This window comes from Talpa europaea (genome assembly GCF_964194135.1).
Source record: "Talpa europaea genome assembly, chromosome: 2".
In the NCBI taxonomy this organism is placed as follows: Eukaryota; Metazoa; Chordata; class Mammalia; order Eulipotyphla; family Talpidae; genus Talpa; species Talpa europaea.
This window is the reverse complement of record NC_140068.1, coordinates 42,347,821-42,372,307: the sequence shown is the minus strand read 5'-3', so window position 1 is coordinate 42,372,307 and position 24,487 is coordinate 42,347,821. Positions and strand designations below refer to the sequence as shown.

At 39.6% G+C, this 24,487-nt stretch overlaps 1 protein-coding gene across 1 annotated transcript in view; it reads left to right on the top strand.

Annotated features, from left to right (window-relative positions):
• FIG4 (FIG4 phosphoinositide 5-phosphatase) overlaps positions 1 to 23,792 on the top strand; it is a gene marked incomplete at both ends in the record, with an annotated part of 117,334 nt that extends 93,542 nt beyond the window's left edge. Inside the window, one exon of the mRNA XM_084228860.1 lies at positions 23,615 to 23,792. Coding sequence (XP_084084986.1) covers positions 23,615 to 23,792 — 178 coding nt within the window. The remainder of the gene's footprint in view (positions 1 to 23,614) is intronic.
• Positions 23,793 to 24,487: the final 695 nt, after the last annotated feature.

Here is a 24,487-nt window from a genome sequence, read left to right as displayed (position 1 = left end):
AACCCATTGGACTGAGTTTCTAGGGGTGACAGGCTAATGCTGCTGCTGTTCCAAGAAACTTGAGGACAGAAGGGACAGATGCTTCCAAGGTCACTGTGTAATTGTCTGATAGATGACCAGTTGCCCCAAGAGAGAGTCTGGGCCTGCATACAGGCAGCGAGAAAGGATGACTTTGAGAGATGCAGTTAGAGTCTTTGCCCTTTGAGAACAGCTGCTATGTGCTTCATGCGCAACCTGCCCGTTATTGGCAGAACAGACCAGTGCTGTGCAGGATAACCAGTCCCTGTTGCCTGTGATTCAGAGCCAACTCTTCTCTCATTAAGCAACAGCTGAAGTGTTCTCAAGTTATAACCCACAAAACTATGCAGCCAAATACTGTTGGCTGCTCTCCCAGTGTTTGTAATAATAAACACAGCTGCATTTCTTTTTTATACCAAGAGAGAGAATATACCCTACAAATAGAAGGAAAGCCTTACTAGTTTATAAACTGCAGCCTTAACAGCATTTTACCTGTTTCAGGTCCCCACATCATCCTGCTTCATTTCTTTAAAACCAAGTTCTTTTAAATTCACAAATGACATTTTCACCTTACAGTTCTCAGAGAGCATGTAAAAAAAAAAAAAAAACTATCATTCTGCCAGTAAAAATATTAATGGTAATGGCCAAAAGGTAAGGAGTGCCACCGTTGCCATTCATCCATGTGCTCGAGTAGACTGTCCTTTCTGTCTCCTTGGATGGCAGACATACATGTGCACAACTGCTGGAAGTGTCCCCTTCTTGCTCTCAGAACAGAGGTCAGCTGGGAGCCTGTGTACCTGCTCCTGAGTAAAAGCAGGAGAGAGCTGGAACTGCCTGTGCTTTGCCCATTGACTGGCTATGTTGGTCAGAGTTCGGTTGCAAACAATATAGTCCACTTTAAATAGATTAAACAGAAAGTGATTTATTTTAGGATTTTAAGTGGTTTTTTTAACACTCATTGGAGGATTAAAGAAACAGACTGTAGACTAGGTTTCCAGGAATGACTCCCCAAACCGCATGATAAACTATTATCAGAAAGCTCTCACAGCAATTGCTGGCTGCAAAACCAGCCACCTCAGCTATAATCAGTGCCCAACTCAAGAACACCCTGCCTTTACCACAGTCAGTAAAATGGATACCCTACATCTTGCTCCTCTACATATGACTCAGTTCTAAATCAGAGCATTCTGTGAAATCAGTGGTGGGTAGAACATAAATTACATTTCAAAACCAAATTGCAAGGGAGTCTGGGATATTATTTTTTTGCTTTCCAGCTTCTGCACCCTTGAGGGGAGTCCAGGTGGGCACTGAGCAATCTGTGTTACCTGTCACAGTCTGCCCTTGTAGCTACCCAGTTATCCATACATACTTGTTTTGCTATGTGTAGAACCCACTCCCTCCCCACAAGTTACTGCATTCCACCCAGAGTTCACAATGTCTGGATTTTGTGTGTCTCTATCATGTTCTGAAGAGGCTTCTTGTAATCTAGTGATGCATAAGCAAAAGCATATGTGTCTGCTCCAATATATAATGGTGGCAAAAGAAAATAAAAGCTCTCATTCAGAAGGGTAGAGAATTGTATTAATAGTGCCACTTGTATTGACAGTGATGAAATTCCATTAGGCAAGAAGGGAGAAAGCACCCTGTGTGAATAGTAGAGTCCAGTCTTTGCATATCCACCCAGAAGGCCTCCTGGTCTATGAAGCCCTAGGACCCAAATCTAACGCGTGCACTAGTCACTGCAGTGGCAGTATTGCAGCTGTTTTCTTAATCTAACTCTGCTTATACTTCTGCTGCGTATAGGCACACTCTGACTAGCCAGATGCATATGAACAACAAATTTAAGTCTCTATCACCTGGTTGAAAAATATGCTTAAAAAAACAGATATGCCTTGTTGGTTCTGGGAGGAACAGCATTGATAATATTTTAAAATCTTTGAATCCCTCACATAAAGCACCAGCTAAGTAGCAAAATCAAATCACTATAGACTTTTTTTTTTAACCTTTGTCAGAAAAGAAATGTTATTTATTTATTTTTTTGTCTTTTTTATTTTTTTATTTTATTTTTATTTTTTAAATAATAAATTTTATTTTTATATTCCCCCATACAATTGCAAACGCCCCATTCTGACCCCAATCCCTCCCCTCCCAGCGCCCACCCCCCAAAAAGTGTCTCTGGTTCATAGTGTTTTGTTGATTTTGATTTTCACTTTCTTATAGTTACTCATTTTCCTGGTCCCTTATTTAAGTTTTCTAGATTCCTGCTATGAGTGAGACCATCCGGTATTTTTCTTCTTCTTTTTGGCTTATTTCGCTGAGCATGATCCCTTCCAGCGCCATCCATGTTGCTGCAAATTGCATGTGTTTATCTTTTTTGAATGCTGAGTAATATTCCATGGTATATATGTACCACATCTTCTTGATCCACTCATCTATTTTTGGGCATTTGGGCTGTTTCCAAAGCTTAGCTATTGTAAATAGTGCTGCTATAAACATAGGGGTGCAGGTGTTCTTTGGAATTGATGTTTCTGTGTCCTTTGGGTAAATACCTAGGAGTGGAATTGCTGGATCATATGGAAGCTCTATGTTTAGTAGGTCCAGAAATCTCCACACAGCTCTCCATAGTGGTTGGACCAGTTTGCACTCCCACCAACAGTGTAGAAGAGTTCCTTTTTCTCCACACCCTCGCCAACATTTGCTGTTGCTAGTTTTTTTAATATGTGCCGTTCTCACTGGTGTAAGATGGTATCTCATGGTAGTTTTGATTTGCATTTCCCTGATTACAAGTGATGTTGAACATTTTTTCATATGTCTGTTGGCCATTTGCATTTCCTCTTCAGAGAAGTTTCTTTTTAGCTCTTCTGCCCATTTTTTAACTGGATTATTTTCTTTGTTGTTGCTGAGTCTCATCAGCTCTTTGCAGATTTTTGTGATCAGTCCTTTATCATTAGTGTTGGGTGCAAAAATGTTCTCCCAGTTGGTGGGGTTTCTCTTTGTTTTTGTTATTGTCTCTTTTTCTGTGCAGAAGCTCTTTAATTTGATGTAGTCCCAGCTGTTTATCTTTGTCTTCACTATCACTGCTTTGGGTGATGTGTCTGTAAAGATGTCTTTGATGTGCAAATCCCGTAGTGTTTCGCCTATATTTCCTTCTATGTATTTTATGGTTTCAGGTCTTATGTCTAGTTCTTTAATCCATTTTGAGTTGTAAATCACTATAGACTTTTACCTCAAAACCAGGTATCCACACATATTCCAAAATATAAGCAGTGGTGGAGAGGTAAACCACCAATAGCCACAAGACCTGCTTGACCTAGTGTTTGTACAAGAAAAAGAAGCAGGGAGGGAACAAGGGGGCATCTGACAGAGGCAGAGAACAGGACAACTCCAGAAGAGCAGTCAGGGGATTCATTAGAAATCATTGCAGGGTAAATGACCACAGCAGCTGGAATAGGGAAGGGTTTTTACCCACTTCAGTACCAGGTGAGTGAAAGGGGTTCTTGGGGAGTTCTGAAAGTAGCTGAATTGTCTGGGCCATATAAACTTTTCTCCACAGCTCCATGCCAGAACAAGGTAGCCATCTGCAAAGAAATTGCTGACAGTGGAATCAAAATTGAAGAGGACACTGATAGTAGACATGAAGGAAAGAGAAAGTGCAGGTCAAAGGGGAGTATGAAGGGGTACAGGAAACCATAGAGAGCAAGTGGTCATGACTTTGAACACTCACAAGCAACCAAGGAGGGTATTCTGTTAAGGTGTTCAAGATTTTTTGAACTACATCTCTTTCTAAAGTTTCAATAAAGCTAATTTTGCATCATGAGCAGCCACACAGGATCAAGGTTCAGGCCCATGTAAAGTTATTAGAACCACAAAAGAACACAGAATAAAATAGCATCCCTACAGACCACGAGAAAATTCCAGGAAGGGGCAGTAAAAGAGGCCAGAACTGAAACATACATTTCAAAGTGAATTAAAAATACAAAAACTTTAAAATTTTATAAGAAATGAAGGGAAACATTAAAAAAAAAAAAAGGTTTAAGAAAATGTGCCAAATACTGGCAAGAGGCAAAGAAGATTTAACATGAGTAATGGGAATGTAACTCAGCAAGAATGTTTAAATCCATGCATTTTTTAAAAACCTGATCACTTTAGAAAGATAATAGGAAAGCATTTAATTATCTGGGAAAATAGGCAATTAAAGGGTAAACAAGAGATGAGGGAAAGCTTTTTTTTTAAAGTGTTCTAATTAACAAATGTAAAAGAAATAAGATCATTATCGTTTGACAGTTCCCAGTGAATTAATGGCTCTAGGCATTGTGTATCAATAGCTGTTAATAAGAAAAAACATGAGCACAAGGGACTTTGGTGATGATGCATGGGTGAACTGGTGATGGAAATTCTGTGGGGACTACAGCTGATAAAAGAAAGCAAACATTGTAAAAAAGTGAATAATGATGTCAAATATATATATATAAATTATTTTATTTTATTATTATTTTTTTTTCTGTCTAGGCAAGATTGTTTATTCTTTTTTTTTTAATAATAAATTTTATTTTTATATTCCCCCATACAATTGCAAACGCCCCATTCTGACCCCAATCCTTCCCCTCCCGCCCCCCAGCCCCCAAAAAGTGTCTCTGGTTCATAGTTGTTTGTTGATTTTGATTTTCACTTTCTTATATTCATTTTCCTGGTCCATTATTTAAGTTTTCTAGATTCCTGCTATGAGTGAGACCATCCGGTATTTTTCTTTTTCTTTTTGGCTTATTTCGCTGAGCATGATCCCTTCCAGCGCCATCCATGTTGCTGCAAATTGCATGTGTTTATCTTTTTTGAATGCTGAGTAATATTCCATGGTATATATGTACCACATCTTCTTGATCCACTCATCTATTTTTGGGCATTTGGGTTGTTTCCAAAGCTTAGCTATTGTAAACAGTGCTGCTATAAACATAGGGGTGCAGGTGTTCTTTGGAATTGATGTTTCTGTGTCCTTTGGGTAAATACCTAGGAGTGGAATTGCTGGATCATATGGAAGCTCTATGTTTAGTAGGTCCAGAAATCTCCACACAGCTCTCCATAGTGGTTGCACCAGTTTGCACTCCCACCAACAGTGCAGAAGAGTTCCTTTTTCTCCACACCCTCGCCAACATTTGTTGTTGCTAGTTTTTTTAATATGTGCCATTCTCACTGGTGTGAGATGGTATCTCATGGTAGTTTTGATTTGCATTTCCCTGATTACAAGTGATGTTGAACATTTTTTCATATGTCTGTTGGCCATTTGCATTTCCTCTTCAGAGAAGTTTCTTTTTAGCTCTTCTGCCCATTTTTTGACTGGATTATTTTCTTTGTTGTTGCTGAGTCTCATCAGCTCTTTGCAGATTTTTGTGATCAGTCCTTTATCATTAGTGTTGTGTGCAAAAATGTTCTCCCAGTGGGTGGGGTTTCTCTTTGTTTTTGTTATTGTCTCTTTTTCTTTGCAGAAGCTCTTTAATTTGATGTAGTCCCAGCTGTTTATCTTTGTCTTCACTATCACTGCTTTGGGTGATGTGTCTGTAAAGATGTCTTTGATGTGCAAATCCCGTAGTGTTTCGCCTCTATTTCCTTCTATGTATTTTATGGTTTCAGGTCTTATGTCTAGTTCTTTAATCCATTTTGAGTTGATTTTTGTGTATGGTGTGAGGTAGTGGTCAAGCTTCATTCTTTTGCATGTAGCGACCCAGTTTTCCCAGCACCATTTATTGAACAAACATTCTTTGCTCCAATGCATAGTCTTTGCTCCTTTGTCAAAGATTAGTTGACCATAAATCTGTGGGTTTATTTCTGGATTTTCTATTCAATTCCATTGGTCTGTATGTCTGTTCTTGTTCCAATACCATGCCGTTTTGATGATTATGGCTTTGTAGTATAGTTTGAAGTCTGGGAGTGTGATTCCTCCATTTTCTTCTTTTTTTTTTTCAGTAGGGCTTTGGCTATTTGGGGTTTTTGGTGATTCCATATGAATTTCATCAATAATTGTTCTATTTCTTTGAAGAATGCCATTGAGATTTTGATTGGAATAGCATTGAATCTGTATATTGCTTTTGGTAGGATGGCCATTTTAATAATGTTTATTCTTCCAATCCATGAGCAGGGGATGTCTTTCCATTTCTTTGTGTCTTCTTCTATTTCTTTTAACAGTGTTTTATAGTTTTCTTTGTATAGGTCCTTTACCTCTTTTGTTAGATTTATTCCCAAATATTTGATTTTTTTTGTTTCAATAACAAAAGGGATTTTTTTTTGATTTCTTCTTCTTCAGATTTATTGTTTGTGTATAGGAAGGCTACTGACTTTTGCGTGTTGATTTTGTATCCTGCCACTTTACTGAATTGATTGATGAGTTGAATTAGTTTTTCTGTGGAGATTTTGGGGTTCTCTATGTATATTATCATATCATCTGCAAATAGTGATAGTTTGACTTCTTCTTTTCCTATTTGGATTCCTTGGATGTCTTTCTCTTGTCTCATTGCTCTGGCTAGGACTTCCAGTATTATATTGAAAAGCAGTGGTGGGAGTGGACATCCTTGTCTTGTTCCAGATCTTAATGGAGTTGCTTTCAGCTTTTCACCATTGAGAATGATACTGGCTGTTGGCTTGTCATAGATGGCCTTTATGATGTTGAGGTATGTTCCTTGTATCCCAAGAATTTCAAGGGCTTTTATCATGAATGGGTGTTGTACTTTGTCGAAAGCTTTCTCAGCATCTATTGATATTATCATATGGTTTTTATATTTCTTTTTGTTGATGTGTTGGATAACGTTGATTGATTTTCGGATGTTAAACCATCCTTGTGCCCCTGGAATGAATCCAACTTGGTCGTGGTGAATTATCTTTTTTTTTTTTTTTTTATGGCCTCTGAGGAGAGCTTTATTTTTTTTTTATTTTTTTTTTTTACAATTTTATTTTTTTTTATTTTTTTTTTTTTAATAAATTTTATTGTTATATTCCCCATACAATTGCAGCCCCCCATTCTGACCCCAATCCCTCCCCTCCCGCCCCCGCCCCCTAAAAGTGTCTCTGGTTCATAGTTTTTTGTTGATTTTGATTTTCACTTTCTTATAGTTATTCATTTTCCTGGTCCCTTATTTAAGTTTTCTAGATTCCTGCTATGAGTGAGACCATCCGGTATTTTTCTTTTTCTTTTTGGCTTATTTCGCTGAGCATGATCCCTTCCAGCGCCATCCATGTTGCAGCAAATTGCATGTGTTTATCTTTTTTGAATGCTGAGTAATATTCCATGGTATATATGTACCACATCTTCTTGATCCAGTCATCTATTTTTGGGCATTTGGGTTGTTTCCAAAGCTTAGCTATTGTAAACAGTGCTGCTATAAACATAGGGGTGCAGGTGTTCTTTGGAATTGATGTTTCTGTGTCCTTTGGGTAAATACCTAGGAGTGGAATTGCTGGGTCATATGGAAGCTCTATGTTTAGTAGGTCCAGAAATCTCCACACAGCTTTCCACAGTGGTTGGACCAGTTTGCACTCCCACCAACAGTGCAGAAGAGTTCCTTTTTCTCCACACCCTCGCCAACATTTGTTGTTGCTAGTTTTTTTAATATGTGCCATTCTCACTGGTGTAAGATGGTATCTCATGGTAGTTTTCATTTGCATTTCCCTGATGACAGGTGATGTTGAACATTTTTTCATATGCCTGTTGGCCATTTGCATTTCCTCTTCAGAGAAGTTTCTTTTAAGCTCTTCTGCCCATTTTTTGACTGGATTATTTTCTTTGTTGTTGTTGAGTCTCATCAGCTCTTTGCAGATTTTTGTGATCAGTCCTTTATCATTAGTGTTGGGTGCAAAAATGTTCTCCCAGTTGGTGGGGTTTCTCTTTGTTTTTGTTATTGTCTCTTTTGCTGTGCAAAAGCTCTTTAATTTGATATAGTCCCAGCTGTTTATCTTTGCCTTCACTATCACTGCTTTGGGTGATGTGTCTGTAAAGATGTCTTTGATGTGCAAATCACGTAGTGTTTCGCCTATATTTCCTTCTATATATTTTATGGTTTCAGGTCTTATGTCTAGTTCTTTAATCCATTTTGAGTTGATTTTTGTGTATGGTGTGAGGTGGTGGTCAAGCTTCATTCTTTTGCATGTAGCGACCCAGTTTTCCCAGCACCATTTATTGAACAAACTTTCTTTGCTCCAATGCATATTCTTTGCTCCTTTGTCAAAGATTAGTTGACCATAAATCTGTGGGTTTATTTCTGGATTTTCTATTCGATTCCATTGGTCTGTATGTCTGTTCTTGTTCCAATACCATGCAGTTTTGATGATTATGGCTTTGTAGTATAGTTTGAAGTCTGGGAGTCTGATGCCTCCATTCCCTTCTTTTTTTTTCAGGAGAGCTTTGGCTATTCGGGGTTTTTTGTGATTCCATATGAATTTCATCAATAATTGTTCTATTTCTTTGAAGAATGACATTGAAATTTTGATTGGAATAGCATTGAATCTGTATATTGCTTTTGGAAGGATGGCCATTTTAATAATGTTTATTCTTCCAATCCATGAGCAGGGGATGTCTCTCCATTTCTTTGTATCTTCTTCTATTTCTTTTAACAGTGTTTTATAGTTTTCTTTGTATAGGTCCTTTACCTCTTTTGTTAGATTTATTCCCAAATATTTGATTTTTTTTGTTTCAATAACAAAAGGGATGGTCTTTTTGATTTCTTCTTCTTCAGATTTATTGTTTGTGTATAGGAAGGCTACTGACTTTTGCGTGTTGATTTTGTATCCTGCCACTTTACTGAACTGATTGATGAGTTGAATTAGCTTTTCTGTGGAGTTTTTGGGGTTCTCTATGTATAATATCATATCGTCTGCAAATAGTGATAGTTTGACTTCTTCTTTTCCTATTTGGATTCCTTGGATGTCTTTCTCTTGTCTTATTGCCCTGGCTAGGACTTCCAGTATTATATTGAAAAGCAATGGTGAGAGTGGACATCCTTGTCTTGTTCCAGATCTTAATGGAATTGCTTTCAGCTTTTCACCATTGAGAATGATACTGGCTGTTGGCTTGTCATAGATGGCCTTTATGATGTTGAGGTATGTTCCTTGTATCCCAAGAATTTCAAGGGCTTTTATCATGAATGGGTGTTGCACTTTGTCGAAAGCTTTCTCAGCATCTATTGATATTATCATATGGTTTTTATATTTCTTTTTGTTGATGTGTTGGATAACGTTGATTGATTTTCGGATGTTAAACCATCCTTGTGCCCCTGGAATGAATCCAACTTGGTCGTGGTGAATTATCTTATGGATACATTGTTGGATTCTGATAGCTAAAATTTTATTGAGGATTTTTGCATCAGTGTTCATTAGGGAGATTGGCCTGTAGTTTTCCTTTTTTGTGTTGTCCTTGTTCGGTTTTGGTATTAGTGTAATGTTGGCTTCATAGAACGTGTTTGGTATTGTCCCTTCCTTCTCAATTTTTTGGAAGAGTTTGTGAAGGATAGGCACTAATTCGTCTCTGAATGTTTGGTAGAATTCATTTGTAAATCCATCAGGTCCTGGGCTTTTGTTTTTGGGGAGGTTTTTGATTACCATTTCAATTTCGCTAATTGTAATTGGTCTGTTTAGGTGTTCTATTTCTTCTTTATCTAGCTTTGGGTGATTGTAGAGTTGTAGGAATTTGTCCATCTCCTCTAGATTGTTAAACTTGTTTCCATATAACTGTTCATAGTAGTTACTGATTATTCTTTTGATTTCTGCTGTGTCCGTTGTGATTTCTCCTCTTTCATTGATGATCCTGTTTATTTGTGCTTTCTCCCTTTTTTCCTTTGTGAGCCTGGCTAGGGGTTTGTCTATTTTATTGATTTTTTCAAAGAACCAGCTCTTGGTTTCATTGATCTTTTGGATTGTTTTTTTAGTTTCAATTTCATTTATTTCTGCTTTGGTTTTTATTATTTCTTTTCTTCTACTGGTTTTGGGGTTTTTTTGTTGTTCTTTTTCTAGATCTTTGAGCTTCGAGATTAGGTTGTTTCTTTGCGTTCTTTCTTGTTTCTTGATGTGAGCTTCTATTGCTATATATTTTCCTCTTATTACTGCTTTTGCTGCATCCCATACATTTAGGATATTGGTGTCCTCCTTGTCGTTCAATTCAAAAAATTTTTTAATTTCTTCTTTGATCTCCTCATTAGTCCAATGGTCTTCCAGTAGTGTGGTTTTTAATCTCCATGAGGTAGGAAAGTTCCTTGCCTTCTTTTTATGGTTTATTTCTAGTTTGATGCCTTCATGGTCAGAAAAGATGGTTGATATGATTTCAATCTTGGTGTATCTGTTGATGTTTGTCTTGTGCCCCAGTATGTGATCGATCCTGGAGAATGATCCGTGTGCGCTTGAGAAAAATGTGTACTCCGTTTTTTTGGGGTTTAGTGTTCTATAGATGTCTGTTAAGCCCAATTGCTCTAGGTCTTTATTTAGAGCTTTGGTTTCTTTACTTATTTTTTGTCTTGTTGATCTATCCATTGTTGATAGTGGTGTGTTGAAGTCTCACACTACGTATGTGTTTTCTCTGATGTCTGTTTTCAGAGAGGACAACAGTTGTCTGATATATTTTGGTGCTCCTTCGTTTGGTGAGTATATGTTAATGAGTGTTATTTCTTCTTGAAGTATTGTCCCCTTGATCATAATGTAGTGACCATTGGGGTCTCTTTTTATCTTTTTGAGTTTGAAATCTGTTTTATCTGATATAAGTATAGCTGCTCCTGCTTTCTTTTTTGGTCCATTTGCTTGTAGGATTGTTTTCCATCCTTTAACTTTGAGCCTATTTTTATCTTTTGTAGCTAAATGTGTTTCCTGGAGACAGCAAAAGGTTGGGTTTTGTTTCTTAATCCAGGCTGCAACTCTGTGTCTTTTTATTGAAGAGTTTAGTCCATTTACATTTAGAGTTAATATTGATATGTTAACATCTATTTGCCATTGTGTTTGTCTTTCCTTTGATTTTATTTATTTATTCTTTTAATAACTTTTTTTTTTTTTGGCCTTCTTTCATTGTTATTCGTCGCTCTGAGGTTCTGGCTTTAGGACTCCTTGTAGTATTTTTTGGAGTGGGGGTTTAGTTGCAATGAAATTCCGGAGTTTCTGTTTGTCTGGGAAGGTCCATATTCTTTCTTCAAAGAGGAAGGAGAGCTTTGCGGGATAGAGTATTCTTGGTTGGCATCTGTTTTCTTGGAGTCTGTTGACTATGTCCCTCCACTCTCTCCTTGCCCGTAGTGTTTCTTCGGAGAAGTCTGATGTCAGCCTGATTGGTTTTCCTTTGAATGTTATCTGTTTCTTCCCTCTTGCCAGCTTCATTATTTTTTCCTTGTCCTGGATTCTTGGGAGCTTTACTATTATGTGTCTTGCTGTATTTTTCCTTTCGTCGTGGAAGTTTGGTGTTCTTCTTGCTTCTTGTATATCAATTTTCAGGTCCTTCTTCACATTTGGGAAGTTCTCTTCAATTATCTCTTTGAATATTTTCTCTGTTCCTACATCTCTCTCCTCTCCTTCTGGTATTCCTATAACTCTTATATTTCCTTTCCTCATGGAGTCAGATAGTTCCCGAAGTCTTTCTTCGTTCTTTTTCCTTCGTACTTCTCTTTCCTTTTCTGTTTTGGTTCTTTTTATTTCTGTGTCTTCAAGATTACTTATTCGTTCTTCCATTTCATCTATTCTGCTTTCATTGCTTTTCCCAGAATTCTTTAGTTCTTCCATTAATTCTTTGATCTCCTGCATTTCTTTTACTTCCCTCTTTAGGGACTCAATTTCTTTCTTCTGAACATTGTTTTCCCTCTCTAGGGACTCAATTGCATTCTTCTGATCGTTGATTATTTTTCCCTTATCATTGTTTTCCTTTATGACTTCTGTCAGTTTTTTAATCACGGCAATTTTAAATTCTCTTTCTGGAAGGCTCAGAAATTCTTCCAAGTTATTGTCGTTGCAATCTGGGGGCTGGCTTTCTTTTTGTGGTGTGCTTTTTCTCTGGAGAGTTGCTAGGTTGCGTGTGGTTCTTCTCCTCCCTACTGTCTGTTTTCTAATTTGCCGTATGCGTTGGGACACTGTGTTGTTGGGACTTGCCGGCATCTTGGGTGGGCTTCTCTGTTCCCCTCTGGTTCTTCCAGGAGTCATCTGTCAGTTTCAAGCAGCCTTTACTGGAGAAAGGTCCCTGTTCTAAAATGCCGATGTGGGGACACACTCCCCTGTGCGCCTGGTCTGCCCCGGCGGTGGGTTCCTGCTCCCCTCTGGGCTTGGACTGCAGGCCAGAGGGGGTCTGGCGTGGGCGAACTTCCCCCGCTCACCTCTGGCTCCTGAGGAAGCCTTCTGCAGGTAGTCTTTACTGAAGAAATGTCCCTGTTCTAAAATGGTGATGTGGGACACACTCCCTGCGCTTCTGGTCTCAGGCACACTCTTCTGCGCGCTTGGTCTGCCCCAGCTGTGGGTGCTCGCTCTCCCTGTGGGCTCAGACTACTTGTTCAGAAGGGGCCCGGTGTGGGCTAACTCCCCAGCTGGCCACTAGCTCCTTCAGTAGCCTGTGCTGGGGTCAAGTCGCTAGGTGGCACCAGAGATCTCTCCTAGAGCCCTTGGGGAGCTGATTTTCCACCCCGTGGGACAGGGAGCAGAGCGGGGATGGTAGGGTACACCTCAACGGCTTTGGGGTGCTGTGTCTGCCTTGTGCCCCACCGTCGTGGGGAACCCACGCCCCTAATTTCGTGCCCCGGGTCTCAGTTCCAAAGCCCTCAGTTCCAGGACGCGGGCTATAGCCCAGATCAGTGGCGCGGGAATGGCGCCTTTTGAATCCCGCTCCCCTGCCTGGGCGCCTTGTTCCTGCTCACTCAGGGAGGGCCTCCGCCCGGGTCTCAGTTCCAAAGCCCTCAGTTCCAGGACGCGGGCTGTAGCCCAGATCAGTGGCGCGGGAATGGCGCCTTTTGAATCCCGCTCCCCTGCCTGGGCGCCTTGTTCCTGCTCACTCAGGGAGGGCCTCCGCCGTCTCCCCGCAAGCCTAGGTCGCAGGCGCGGGGACCTGGGCAGCTGCAATCCGAGCACGGCTTTCGCGCAAGCTTACCGGTGGCAGGGGCTGTGTGCTGGTGCTGGTCTCCTCCTGGTGGGCGGGGCTCTCTTTAATGGCGCCTGGAGCTCACCTCCGCGGCGGATCCTGCAGGGTTCGCCTCAGCTCCCGTTCACGGGGTGTGGTGGCTGAAATAGTTCCTTTCCACTCACAGTCCTGCTTGCTGCATCCGTTTTTCTTGTTGGGCGGTTTGGTTTGTTGTTTCCCTCGTCTCTGCCGGTCGGAGAGTGCCGCCTCTGTGGGCGGGGGAGGGGAGCAGGGTTCTGCGCTTCCCTCCCTTCTCGTCCTCTTTTATGGCAACTTTCTTCTTCGGGCAGTTTGCTGGAGTCGTCCGTTTATCTTCCGTGTCCCAGTTCTCACTGGGACCTGCCGCTTTTCCTCCCTATTAACTTTTTTTAATGGGAGATCTTACTCGCAGCGTCTCCTCGCCGCCATGTTGCTCCGCCCCCCGTGGTGAATTATCTTATGGATACATTGTTGGATTCTGATAGCTAAAATTTTATTGAGGATTTTTGCATCAGTGTTCATTAGGGAGATTGGCCTATAGTTTTCCTTTTTTGTGTTGTCCTTGTTCGGTTTTGGTATTAGTGTAATATTGGCTTCATAGAACGTGTTTGGTATTGTCCCTTCCTTCTCAATTTTTTGGAAGAGTTTGTGAAGGATAGGCACTAATTCGTCTCTGAATGTTTGCTAGAATTCATTTGTAAATCCATCAGGTCCTGGGCTTTTGTTTTTGGGGAGGTTTTTGATTACCATTTCAATTTCGCTGCTTGTAATTGCTCTGTTTAGGTGTTCTATTTCTTCTTTATCTAGCTTTGGGTGATTGTAGAGTTGTAGGAATTTGTCCATCTCCTCTAGATTGTTGAACTTGTTTCCATATAACTGTTCATAGTAGTTACTGATTATTCTTTTGATTTCTGCTGTGTCCGTTGTGATTTCTCCTCTTTCATTTATGATCCTGTGTATTTGTGCTTTCTCCCTTTTTTCCTTTGTGAGCCTGGCTAGGGGTTTGTCTATTTTATTTATTTTTTCAAAGAACCAGCTCTTGGTTTCATTGATCTTTTGGATTGTTTTTTTAGTTTCATTTATTTCTGCTTTGATTTTTATTATTTCTTTTCTTCTACTGGTTTTGGGGTTTTTTTGTTGTTCTTTTTCTAGATCTTTGAGCTTCGAGATTAGGTTGTTTCTTTGAGTTCTTTCTTGTTTTTTGATGTGAGCTTCTATTACTATATATTTTCCTCTTATTACTGCTTTTGCTGCATCCCATACATTTAGGATATTGGTGTCCTCCTTGTCATTCAATTCAAAGAATTTTTTAATTTCTTCTTTGATCTCCTCGTTAGTCCAGTGGTCTTCCAGTAGTGTGACTTTTAATCTCCATGAGGTAGGATAGTTCCTTGCCTTCTTTTTATGATTTATTTCTAGTTTGATGCCTTCGTGGTCAGAAAAGATGGTTGGTATGATTTCAATCTTGGTGTATCTGTTGATGTTTGTCTTGTGTCCCAGTATGTGATCGATCCTGGAGAATGATCCGTGTGCGCTTGAGAAAAATGTGTACTCCGTTTTTTTTGGGTTTAGTGTTCTATAGATGTCTGTTAAGCCCAAATGCTCTAGGTCCTTATTTAGAGCTTTAGTTTCTTTACTTATTTTTTGTCTTGTTGATCTATCCATTGTTGATAGTGGTGTGTTGAAGTCTCCCACTACGTATGTGTTTTCTCTGATGTCTGTTTTCAGAGAGGACAACAGTTGTCTGATATATTTTGGTGCTCTTTCGTTTGGTGAGTATATGTTAATGAGTGTTATTTCTTCTTGAAGTATTGTCCCCTTAATCATAATGTAGTGACCATTGGGGTCTCTTTTTTTTTGAGTTTGAAGTCTGTTTTATCTGATATAAGTATAGCTGTTCTTGCTTTCTTTTTTGGCCCATTTGCTTGTAGGATTGTTTTCCATCCTTTGACTTTGAGCCTATTTTTATCTTTTGTAGCTAAATGTGTTTCCTGGAGACAGCAAAAGGTTGGGTTTTGTTTCTTAATCCAGGCTGCAACCCTGTGTCTTTTTATTGAAGAGTTTAGTCCATTTACATTTAGAGTTAATATTGATATGTTAGCATCTGTATTTGCCATTATGTTTGTCTTTCCTTTGATTTTATTTATTTATTCTTTTAATAACTTTTTTTTTTTTTGGTCTTCTTTCATTGTTATTCGTCCCTCTGAGGTTCTGGCTTTAGGATTCCTTGTAGTATTTTTTGGAGTGGGGGTTTAGTCGCAATGAAATTCCGGAGTTTCTCTTTGTCTGGGAAGGTCCATATTCTTTCTTCATGGAGGAAAGAGAGCTTTGCGGGATAGAGTATTCTTGGTTGGCATCTGTTTTCTTGGAGTCTGTTGACTATGTCCCTCCACTCTCTCCTTGCCCGTAGTGTTTCTTCAGAGAAGTCTGATGTCAGCCTGATTGGTTTTCCTTTGAATGTTATCTGTTTCTTCCCTCTTGTCAGCTTCATTATTTTTTCCTTGTCCTGGATTCTTGGGAGCTTTACTATTATGTGTCTTGCTGTGTTTTTCCTTTCGTCGTGGAAGTTTGGTGTTCTTCTTGCTTCTTGTATATCAATTTTCAGCTCCTTCTTCGCATTTGGGAAGTTCTCTTCAATTATATCCATGAATATTTTCTTTGTTCCTACATCTCTTTCCTCTCCTTCTGGAATTCCTATAACTCTTATATTTCCTTTCCTCATGGAGTCAGATAGTTCCCGAAGTCTTTCTTCATTCTTTTTCCTTCGTACTTCTCTTTCCTTTTCTGTTTTGGTTCTTTTTATTTCTGTGTCTTCAAGAGTACTTATTCGCTCTTCCATTTCACCTATTCTGCTTTCATTGCTTTTCCCAGAGTTCTTTAGTTCCTCCATTAATTCTTTGATCTCCTGCATTTCTTTTACTTCCCTCTTTAGGGACTCAATTTCCTTCTTCTGATCTATCACTTTTTTAATCATGGCAATTTTAAATTCTCTTTCTGGAAGGCTCAGAAGTTCTTCCAAGTTGCTGTCGTTGCAATCTGGGGAGTGGTTTTCTTTTTGTGGTGTGCTTCTTTCCTGAGGAGTTGTTAGGTTGTGTGTGGTTCTTCTACTCCCTACTGTCTGTTTTCTAATTTGTCGTATGCGTTGGGACACTGTGTTGCTCGGACTGACTGGCATCTTAGGTGAACTTCTCCGCTCCCCTCTGGCTCTTCCAGGAGCCATCTCTGTCTTCTGGGGGAGCTTTCTGCTGGTTTTAGGCAGTTTTTACTGAAGAAATGTCCCTGTTCTCAAATGGCGAAGCGGGATGCAGTCCCTGCGCCTCCGGTTTCAGGCACACTCTTCTGCGCACCCGGTCTGCCCCGGACGTGGGTGCCTGCTCCCTCTGTGGGCTCAGACTGCTGGTCGGAAGGGGCCTGGCGTGGGCTAACTTCCCGGCTGGCCACTGGGTCCTCCAGAAGCCTTCTGCCCTTTTCAAGCAGTCTTAAGAAATTTCCTGTTCTATGGGGTGTTAGTGACTTTTTTTTTCCTGGTTGCTAGGTGGCGCCAGAGATCTCTCCTATTGTCCTTGGGGGGCTGTTTTTCGCCTCCCCCCACCCCGTGGGACAGGGAACAGAGCGGGAATGGTAGGGTACACCTCAACAGCTTTGGGGTGCTGTGTCTGCCTTGTGCCCCACCGTCGTGGAGAACCCACGCTCCGAATTTTCGTGCCCCAGGTCTCAGTTCAAAGCCCTCAGTTCCAGGATGCGGGCTGTAGCCTATTTCAGTGGCGCGGGAATGGCGCCTTTTGCACCGCTCCCGTGCCTGGGCGCCTGGTTCCTGCTTACTTAGGGAGGGACCTTCACCTCAGTGAGGACCTCCGCTCGTCTCCCCGCAAGCCTAGGTCGCAGGTGCGGGGACCTGGGCAGCCGCGGGGACCTGGGCAGCCGCAATCCCGGTCTGCACTTGCTTTTCAAGCGCGCCCAGCGCGCTGCTTTTCCGCGCAAGCTTACCGGCAGCCCGGGCTGTGTGCGCGTCTCCTGGGGTCTTTGTTCTTCTCTAATGGCGCCCGGAGCCGTTCGCTCACCGCCGCGGCGAATCCTGCAGGGTTCGCCTCAGCTCCCGTTCACGGGGTGTGGTGGCTGCAATAGTTCCTTTCCACTCACAGTCCCGCTTGCTGTGTCGTTTGTTCTCGTTGGCCGTTTTGGTTTGTTGTTTTCCTCCTCTCTGCCGGTCGGAGAGTGCCGCCTCTGTGGGCGGGGGAGGGGAGCAGGGTTCTGCGCTTCCCTCCCTTCTCGTCCTCTTTTATGGCAACTTTCTTCTTCGGGCAGTTTGCTGGAGTCGTCCGTTTATCTTCCGTGTCCCAGTTCTCACTGGGACCTGCCGCTTTTCCTCCCTATTAACTTTTTTTAATGGGAGATCTTACTCGCAGCGTCTCCTTGCCGCCATGTTGCTCCGCCCCCTCCTTCTATATAAATTATTTTTAAAAACAAGGCACTGTGTCTCTCCCCTGGCCCTCTTGATGAAACAGCACAGTGCCACCTATCCTCTTTTTGAAGCAATTGAAGCAAATTCTCATCAATCCTTTGTGCCTCCCATTGCTGACATGCAACAGAGGAATAACAGGAATATTTTTTAAGTGCGTCATGAATGTACAGCCAGCAAAATCTAGGCTAAGAGAAACTCTACAATCTGGCTCCTTCAACAAATAAATTATGAGGGGGAAAAAGGAGAGATAATCTATAGATAAAAAGGCACATTAGCTTTTGAAAATGGACAAGATTAAACTATAGTCTAGGGATGCACATTTGAATGAAAAAGTTTTTAAAAAGAAATGATTACTATAGAAGCAGGATAAGGGCTACTTGTGAGGGGACAGGCACATAGAAGGGGCTTCCTGGCTGGCTGCCAAAAGGTCTGTTTCTTTTCTTTTTCTAAATTTATTTATTTCTAAAATGTCTGTTTCTTCATCTTACAATTGTGTTTTATTTTGTATGATTTCCTGTATCTGTTTTATGTTACAACGAGAAGGTAAAAAGCATTGATAGAGATGAAGGATACTTTTCCCATGATAAATATTGGGTAAACATTGTCAGTTTTTCTATTTCATTGACATGTACATATGGCAGTGATAGAGTGGTATTTTAAACACCGGCTTTACTGGAACAAACTTGTATCAGCCTCAAGGGCTATAAGGTATATTGTACTGATCTTTTACATGTAACACTAAAAAATTTAAAAATCACATGTTAAGAGCTAGATTTTCTAACACAATCTAGGAAATAGTAAATGTTACAGTATGTTGTCTAGATGTATTGACTCCATTATCCCAAATGCTCATCAACTATACTTTTTTAGAGCTGTATGCTTTGTTCCAGTGTCTGCACAGAGGATGAATGTGGTAAAAGTGAGGTTCTGTGTAGTACATCTATGAAGTTCTTTAAGTACATCACTTAGTGGGGTTGGTTGGAATACATATATATATATATATATATATATATTTAAAATATATATATTCCTTTCTCCAGCATTATGAATACATATATATATTGGTGTACACATATATTTGTGTGTACAAGCACAAATATATATATATATATATATTATACTTGAATACATTGCATGTGTACGTATATATACACTATTTTCATTTAGTGGATCTGAAGAATTTGGCCATCTTAAACTTTTCAAATGCATAAATTTCTTTGAGGTATATTAAGGTCATAGTGTTCTTTGATTTATATATTTCTATATTGTTGATGTTACTTAAGCATAAAATAGTCAACTTTTGGGGGGCTGCAGTGCCTTTCTGGTTAGTCTGTCATTCACATGGCTCCCTGGCAGACTGAAAGTAGATGAGTGCTTGGGAAACATACACAATAAGGGTTTTGTTGTCTTCATGCTCTCTCCCTAATAGAAATGATACCTATTCTTCTGCTATCAAAATCTTTAAAGATGTGTTCTGCTCTCGAGACTTGAGATTCCTTATTTTTGAGCCTTTGAAGGACCTTAATACAATCTACTCCCCTAGTTTTAAAGTTGTACATTTTATGTTCCATCATCACAGATTATATTCTTCTCTTCCTTCTCATCACCCCATTTGCTCCTTCTAATGATAGCTTGTAGGGACTAGGACTATTGTTACCTTTATTTTAATGAATTTTGACCTGCCTGTGAAATTTCTAATCTCCTTTTCAGTGTCTCTATTGGAGGGCAGTCCAGTCACCCTTGTTTTTGTAGCAGATGTTAAAAGGATTTGAAAATGTTTGTATTTGAATGAATCAGATTTGTTCACTATGTCCTGTTCATTAGCTCTCAATGAAATAATAACATGAAAATAATTGAACTTTGTTGGGAATCATGTATTAAGTTAATAGAACTTTATAATAGACTTATTATCTTTTAGCTAAAGTAAAAAGGAAATTAATTCATTCTTTACCTTGATGCTTAGGATATCATTGGCAGCTAATGAAATGGTTTAATTTCCCAATACATGAGTAGTGCTTGCTCCTCAAGCCTACCACCTTTACTCTGTGTTATCACATATTCTACCAAAGATGTAAAAGTGAATTCGCCCTTGGGGTGAATGCAGTAAGTAATATCGAGTGCTTCCCCGAATTCCAACATTGAAATTAACATGATGGGCTATATAAAGGTGAGTGCAGATGGAGCCTGCTGTTGAGGATCCCAGAGTACAGGAGTGTGTTTGCCTTTGAATTATTTAAGAAGGTTTGAAGATTGACATATTTCTCTGAACTTCAGCCCATTTAGTAAATTTATTAATCTCCCTGAGCCCGTTTTCTCACCTACTAATGAGCATTTAAAAAAAAAAATTCCTCCTACCTCACCCCCCTTTTTTTTTGAGCCACTTTGATAGCTTTGTCCCTCCCTAGAAAGCACCCCAGTTCTCCATCCCCTGTTCAACTTACAGGTTATGTGAGAAAAGGAACAGAGGAGGAGCCAGGTATCTAGTGGGAAATTCCAGCTCCCATATCGTCCAGCATAATCTAAGGCACACTAAATTCAGGTCCTGAATTTAGAAACCCAAGGTAGAACTGTATTCTTAAACAGATGTCATTCATTCATTTGGTGAATAATTATTGAGCACTTACTATATGCCAGGAGTTCATGTGGGCAGTGGAAATAAAGAAGTGATGGAGATGGAGTTCCCACCCTAACAAGTATTTTTACACATAAATTAAGGATCAGATAATGTTAAATGCATGCTATGCAGAGACATATTAAGGTAATGAGCTTAGAAAGACACACAAGTACCCAGAATTCCTGAGAAAAAAAAAGAGGTTCTAGAACAGTGTGTCCAGTAAGACTTCTGTGATGATGGAAATGTCCCATATCTGTACTCCCCAGTGTAGTAGCCAGTAGCTACACTAGGCTACCAGGCATGAGAAATGTGACTAGTGTTACTGAGGAATTAACTTTACATTTTATTTAATTTAAATATAAATTTAAGTAGACACTGCTACCCTGTTGGACAAGTGCTGTTTGAGAGCTACATTTTAGACTTAGATGCCTGTGCTTGTGCACAGAATGTGAGTAACATGCAGTATTGCCTTGGTTTTTAACATGAAGAGACAAACACAGTGTCACTGCATCATCTTGGCAGAATAGATTCATGACTCAGCTTCAGTGTTTTGAGTATCTTGTTGGAAAGATATAAGCAACCTAATAAGAAGACTAAAAAGAAGCAATGGACAATCGAAAACCTGTTAGAGTGGCCTCCACAAAGTGTGGGCTAAAGACTTTGGCAATTTTAAAGCCTGGAAAGAGAGAAAATCATTTCATAGTGACGTGTACCACACACCCTCTGCCACTGAGGTGGAGGGCCATTACTTCCTAGTAGAAATTACCATGGCCTGCAGAAAGATAGAATAATAATTAAGGGCTATTGCAATTATGGCATTTGCTGAAGTTTTGCTCCACTGAGACCAGAGCATGTGATCAGTGTTGAACCAACATAAATTTAGAGGAACTAATGAGACAAATGATGACATTAGATAATGGTCATCAGGGCAGATGATCATCAGGTCATCAGGTCATCTGCCCTGATGATCATTATCTGCAATAAGGCGGTTGGTGAAGTCTTCTGTAAGGTCCTCTTCAGTTATAATGTTCTTTTGATTCTGTGACTCAGTGTGGCTACCAAAGAATCTTCTGGTGATATGAAAACAACATTAAGGGAAAAACTTAGTATCTCTGGTGGCAACAGAAGCGATCATGGCTGGGGGGGCAAAAAGGGGCTGAGGGCTGGGCCAAATGTGTGAAGAAGGTCAAAAGGAGCAAGTTTCCAACTACAAAATAAGTAAGTCATGGGTGTTACGTACATCATAGTAACTATAGTTAATAAGACTTTATTGTGCATTTGAAAGTTGCTGAGAGATCTTGAAAGTCCTCATGACAAGAAAAACATTTTTATAACTGTGTGGTGATGATAATAGTTGTTAGATTTATTGTGGTGGTTATTTTGTGACATACACAAATGTCAAATCTTTATGTTATTCACCTTGAAACTAGTATAATGTTATATGTCAATTATACCTCAATAAAATAATTTAATTAAAAAAAGAAAGAATTCCTGGGAAGGGAAATATATTCTGTGACTAAAACCATAGCTGAATTTTCTGCCAAATGGGACTTGATGTGTGCCAAAATGTTAATAATCATAGAGAAAGTACAAAATTTTAACATATGGAAAAGTATCACATATGTGAAATTGAAATTATACAACTATTGTCTAGTTTTTCTATCAGCAATCATAAAGCATCTGACATTACTAAGTTCAAAAAACATTTCAGTCTAACCAATTATTTTCTTGTCAAACCAACATGTTTGTACATTGGGTACTCAGTCTGTGTAAGTCAGAAAAAAAAAAAAAACAACCTCAACAGGAATTGAACTTTAAAAGAGAATCAAGTATTAGTTCTGCACCCAAGTGTAAGGTACGGTTATTATCAGACGTGGTCATATTCTAACTGAGTAATACCACATTTAAGAAAGAGCATAAAAGGGCACCTGTAAGATTTTTTTTTTTAAAGCATGTGGTGTGTCTAATGAATTTCTGTTTCTCTTTTGTGAATGGGAGCTGCAGTTAAGGTTAAGTGGCATCAGCCCTCAGTTGGAGTGTGCCAAGTTATGTGGGTGATACAGTCCCTAAATGAACTGGTAAATGCATTATTCTAAATTAGGTAGTTATATTCCTTGAGGAGAAATACAGCACTCTCCTTGATGATGGAACTAGGTTCTGTAGATAAAAAGAAATGAGCCTGCAAATTTATAATTAAAATATTTTATCTCCAAAAATACTATTAACGCTTAAATGAAGAGCAATATGGTTCTCCCTTTGGGGCCTGTAAGGAGAAGCTGATAAAAGACATTGCCTCTGTTCAGGGCATGGAGAAAAATATGGAATCATTTTTTTCCCACCCCAAAAGTGCAATAAGAAACAGCTTTGTCTACTGGAATGAACAAAAAGAAGTTGTTTCACAGTTTACACCTCATTCAGTGTTTAAATACTGGCCTTTTCGCGATGTGTCTGTAAAGATGTCTTTGAGGTGCTTGTCATGTAGTGTTTCGCCTGTATTTAATATACACAATGAAATATTACTCAGCATTCAAAAAAAGATAAACACATGCAATTTGCAGCAACATGGATGGAGCTGGAAGGGATCATGCTCAGCGAAATAAGCCAGAAAGAAAAAGAATAATACCGGATGGTCTCACTCATAGCAGGAATGTAGAAAACCTAAATAAGGGACCAGGAAAAAGAATAGCTATAAGAAAGAAAAAAATCAAAATCAACAATTATGAACCAGAGACACACTATGGGGGGGGGGCGGGGAAAGGAGAGAGTGGGATCAAAATAAGGGGGTTGCAATTGTATGTGGAATATAAAAAATAAAATTAAAAAATATAAAATTAAAATAAAATTAAAAAATAAATAAATAATAAAATTTTAAATAAATAAATAAATACTGGCTTTTTCACCCAAGAACAGATGCCATCTCAACTAATAAAAAGACTGTTCAGTGTAGCATTGGAAGCATTATTGGATGTCCTTTCATCTCTTTCCAGTGCCCTCAGAGACAGCCCCTTGTGAGGGTCTTGGGTGTTTTTCCATTTCTTCCCCATCTTTGTTGAGGACACATGGTTGAGAGTCTACCATGTGCCAAGGAAAAAGAGCAAAAAGTCTCTACAGCCCTCACCTATATTTGCTATTGGCATATGAGGGAGGCCAACAGGTTCACAAATATGGGTGTACCCAGGGCTGTGGAACAAACAAGGACTGCCTGCCCAACCTTTCCATCAGGGAAGGCTCTCTGGGCAGATACTGCATCCTCAGGCAGAAAAGGAAGCAAACCAAGGGGAAGCAGCAGAGAGGTCATTACCACCAGTTGTACTACAAAGCCTTCCCCCCCCCAAACTCCACCGCCAAGGTCAAGGACTCTCAAATGTCTTGAGACCACAGCTCACTGTGGACCTTCATTTTCTTTAATGTAGCCCCATCTTCTCTTTTATAGAACACCCATCTCAGCTTTCTCACAAGACAACATCTATGAAGTTCAGCCTCCAAGAGTAGACAGGAAATCTACAGAGATCTTCCAAGCCCACATCCAGGCCAGCCAAGGTATCATACAGCCCCTTGGGAAAGAAGACACCTTCATGTACCGAGAATACATCAGAAACCGCTACCTATGAAGAGAGCCAATTCCAGGGGAACTGGGAGAGGAGAGGAGGTTTTGAGAAATCCTCATTGACTTTCATTGCCTTGTCTCATCTCACGCAGCTTTTATGCCAGCAGTTCTTTTCATCTGAAGATATTTCCTCTTTTCTTAACTGGTGAATTACAAGTTACAGGTAATAAATGCCTGAGTATTTTGCTATCATACCTTTGTTTTATTTTAATAATGCTTTGCTTAGAAATATGATCAATATAGTATCATACTGTCACATTAAGAATTTAGCAGGTAAAATTGAGCACCTGCTGTGACAGACACTGTGTTAGGACCTAGGAGTATCATAGGAAGCAAAAGTGGCCAAAAAATTATTCTCATGCAAAATGAAGGCAGTGTATTTTTCTTGTTATTAACACTTGAAAAATTTATTCTGATGGGTTTTGTGTTAAATTTATGTTTTGAACAAAAATTTATTACTTTGAAAGTCCTGGTTCTTAGGAAATAAACCCTGAAATATTTATGGATAAGAGACAGTGTCAGTCAACAAAGTGCTTTCCAATAGTTCAGGAAAAAGTACAAATGATGAAACAAATGGGGCAAAATATTAGGAACTGGTAAATCAGGGAAAGAATAAGCAGGAGCTCTTTGAGCTATTACAATTTTTCTATAAATATGAAATTCTATTAAAACAAAGTATTCAAAATGTATCACTGCATA